A 3,165-nucleotide genomic window follows, 5' to 3' on the forward strand; every position below is an offset into this window, starting at 1 on the left:
CAGTAGTGTTCCAGAAGTGGCACTATCTTGTTGGATCTGTTGCTTTTCAGATTTCCCTGCTTTCACACAGAAAAGGATTAAAAACACCCCCAAGTTTATATGCCAACTTCTAAAGTCTGACCCCCCCACACAGCAAAGGCATGAAAGAAAGTCTGGCCCAAAAGACGTAAAAACCTCCCGAGAACAGTGCCAGGTGACAATTTTAAGCAGAAAAGTCCAAATTTTTAAAAAAGTTAACTCAAGAGAGACACATCTGGAAGTGTATTTGCATAATTACCTGCATATCAATTCAGAATTATCAAGAAGGTTTGGCAGATTCCAGTTTATCCAAGGAAATAATTACAGAGTACTTGCAATGCTAACAATAATTTATTTAATCTGTGATTCCAAATGCTAGCCAGAGGCTTATAATTCAGTTCAGTCAGCTGAAGCACACACGTTTTTGCCACCAAGCTCTGACTATTTAAACTGACAAGGCTATTTTGGTTGCTGTTTTGTGAGACAGGCAGAGAGAGAACTTGCTGCAAGCACTTGGTGATCTTTAACTGCCACATTTACACTCCCACCTGCAGTTACCGGGGTGAAGGGGCCAAAATCACCCCAAGAGTGTGAGCTGGAGAGTTACAGCTGGCTCCTGAAAATCACAGAACAGTCACTTAACCTCATAAGAAATGAAGAAACTCCTTAACTTAATCACGCAGGTTTTTTTTTCTTTCCCTTGCTTTATTCCCTACATCTCTAACTTCATTCCCATCACCTCCCTATCTCGTGCCTTCTTCAGCCTTGTTTCTGCCGCTGATTTGGAAACCCTTGAACTTGCACTAATTCGATGGCAACCGTCCCTGCCCAGAGTCCCGGGGATTTTCCCGCTCTGCTCGGGCTGTAATCTTTCGGGAGCAGGAACCAGAGCTATTTTGGCCGCACAATGTCTGACACGTTTTGGTTGCTAGGTAAACAACTAAGTGTATACACGACGGCGGGGTGAGCCATTCAGGGGACCGGTATAGTTATCTGCTGAGTCCTTTCTTCGCCCGATCACATGGGAATGACTGTGCCGCTTACGAGATAAGGCTTTCACTGCCTCGCTTTGCTGCTCAGGTGAAAGCAAGAGAAGAATTTGACCTTTATGTTTTATGTTGGCCTCTTAGACCGTTAACACTGCATGTGGACACCCCGGTAACCTTGTGTGTGCCTGCAACCCCCACCACGGTGCTGTTCTCATAACCCACTCACACTCCCATAACCCACGCTGAGTAAAACAAGCACCAAGTAATGAAAACAGTGTAAATCAAATCACAGAATCACAGAATGTGCTGGGTTGGAAGGGAGCCCCAAGGATCACCCAGTCCAACTCCTGACCCTGCACAGCCCCATCCCCAAGAGTCACCCCCTGTGCCCCAGAGGATCATCCCAACCCTCCTGCAGCTCTGGCAGCCTTGGGGCTGTGCCCACTGCCCTGGGGAGCCTGTTCAGTGCCAACCACCCTCTGGGGGAAGAACCTTGCCCTGAGATCCACCCTGAGCCTGCCCTGACACAGCTCCAGCCATTCCCTGGGGGCTGTCCCTGCTCCTCCCAGAGCAGAGCTCAGTCCTGCCCCTCCTCTGCCCCTGCCCAGGCAGTTGGAACTGCAGGGAGGTCTCCCCTAAAGCTTCTGTACACGCCAGGGCTACACTGAACCTCCTGCATCGTGACACAGATCCTCGCAAGCCGAGGAAAGCCACCTGTGCACACCATGAGCGCTGCCAATGGAAACGAGCGACACACGGAGCAGATGCTGTTTGCATCGCACCCGGAGGGGAAGAGCACCGAGGCGGGGCAGGGGCAGGAGAAGGAGAAGGGGCAGGAGAAGGAGCAGGCGGTGGGGCGGAGCTCGGCAGCCCCAGAGCTCGGCCGTTCGCTCGCTGCGCCTGGCACTGTTTCCGACCCGCTCCTCGATCCATCGCCTGCCCATGGCACTCGCTGCCCGGGCGAGAACCGGCGGACGGAGGAGTGGAGCGGACCGGGCTCTCCCCCCCTGCCGGGCCGTCCTCCGTGCCGGGTCTCCCCCGTGCCCGGCTGTCCCCCGTGCCCGGCTGTCCTCCGTGCCCGGCTGTCCTCCGTGCCAGGCTGTCCTCCGTGCCGGGTCTCTCCCGTGCCAGGCTCTCCCCCGTGCCCGGCTCCCCCCGTGCCGGGTGTCCCCGCCGCCCCCGCCGCTGGCTGCGGAGCGGAGCGGAGGTGCCGGGAGCTGATGGGAACTGCCGGGAGCGCAGCCGATGGAGCGGCGGGGGCGGGCGCTGCCCACGGCCCCGCTGGCGGAGCGCCCGTCGCGTCACGGAGGGAGGGACCGGCACCGGCTCATAAATAGGGGCGCGGAGCGGTGGAGGCAGCACTCGCTGAGGGAGCTCCGGCAGCGGCACAGGAGATAAACGGCGGGGAATCCCTCACTGCTGCCCTCCTTCCCTTGCCCCGAGGTAAGCGCTGCTCCGCGGGAGGCTCGGCTCGGCTCGGCTCGGCTCGGCGGGGCTGGGGTGCTGGGGCGCTGCGGGTGCTGATAGCTCCTCACAGCTCCTCACAGCCCCCGTGTCCCCGCACAGCCCTGCTCCCCGATGACGCTGAACCGCGGAGACAAGGTGCGGTGCCTGGAGAGGCGGCGGGGCAGCACGCCGTTCGCGCAGCCCCTGCACCGCCGCAGCATGCCCGTGGACGAGCGCGACCTGCGCTCCGCCGAGCCCCAGGGCTTGGTGCGCTGCACCTCCTACAGCCCCGGCGGCGAGCACCGCGACAGCTGGGCCTCCGACTCCTCCGACTCCGTCATCTCCTCGGGCAGCGACTCCGACAGCAGCCTCTACAAGGTGATCCTGCTGGGCGAGCACGGCGTGGGCAAGACCAGCCTGGCGCGCATCTTTGGCGGCGTGGAGGATGGAGCGGACGCGGACGAGGCCGGTGAGGGACCCGCGGCACCTCCCCGGGCGGCCACCCCCTCCCAGACCTCCCAGGAGAATAACGTCTTTTTTTTCTGAACTCTTTTTTTTTTTTTTTTTCTTTTTTCCCCGTAGGAAATACGTACGACAGATCAATTATAGTCGATGGAGAAGAAGCGTCTCTCGTGGTGTTTGATATATGGGAGCAGGTACTTAACAGCTTTTTCTTTGTTTTTCCTCTATGGCTTGGTCCGTGGTTCTCATT

The 3,165-nt window shown here is 57.9% G+C and overlaps 1 protein-coding gene across 1 annotated transcript in view; it reads left to right on the plus strand.

The window, feature by feature from the left end:
* Positions 1 to 2,374: 2,374 nt before the first annotated feature.
* LOC114072204 (GTP-binding protein RAD-like) overlaps positions 2,375 to 3,165 on the plus strand; it is a 6,556-nt gene continuing 5,765 nt past the window's right edge. The window contains exons 1-3 of the mRNA XM_027910123.1: positions 2,375 to 2,450; positions 2,574 to 2,922; positions 3,036 to 3,157. Coding sequence (XP_027765924.1) covers positions 2,586 to 2,922; positions 3,036 to 3,157 — 459 coding nt within the window. The 5' untranslated portion in view covers positions 2,375 to 2,450; positions 2,574 to 2,585. The remainder of the gene's footprint in view (positions 2,451 to 2,573; positions 2,923 to 3,035; positions 3,158 to 3,165) is intronic.

Source organism: Empidonax traillii, unplaced genomic scaffold, assembly GCF_003031625.1.
Source record: "Empidonax traillii isolate 1590-97213 ecotype Southwest subspecies unplaced genomic scaffold, ASM303162v1 scaffold2757:size38390, whole genome shotgun sequence".
NCBI classification, from domain to species: domain Eukaryota; kingdom Metazoa; phylum Chordata; class Aves; order Passeriformes; family Tyrannidae; genus Empidonax; species Empidonax traillii.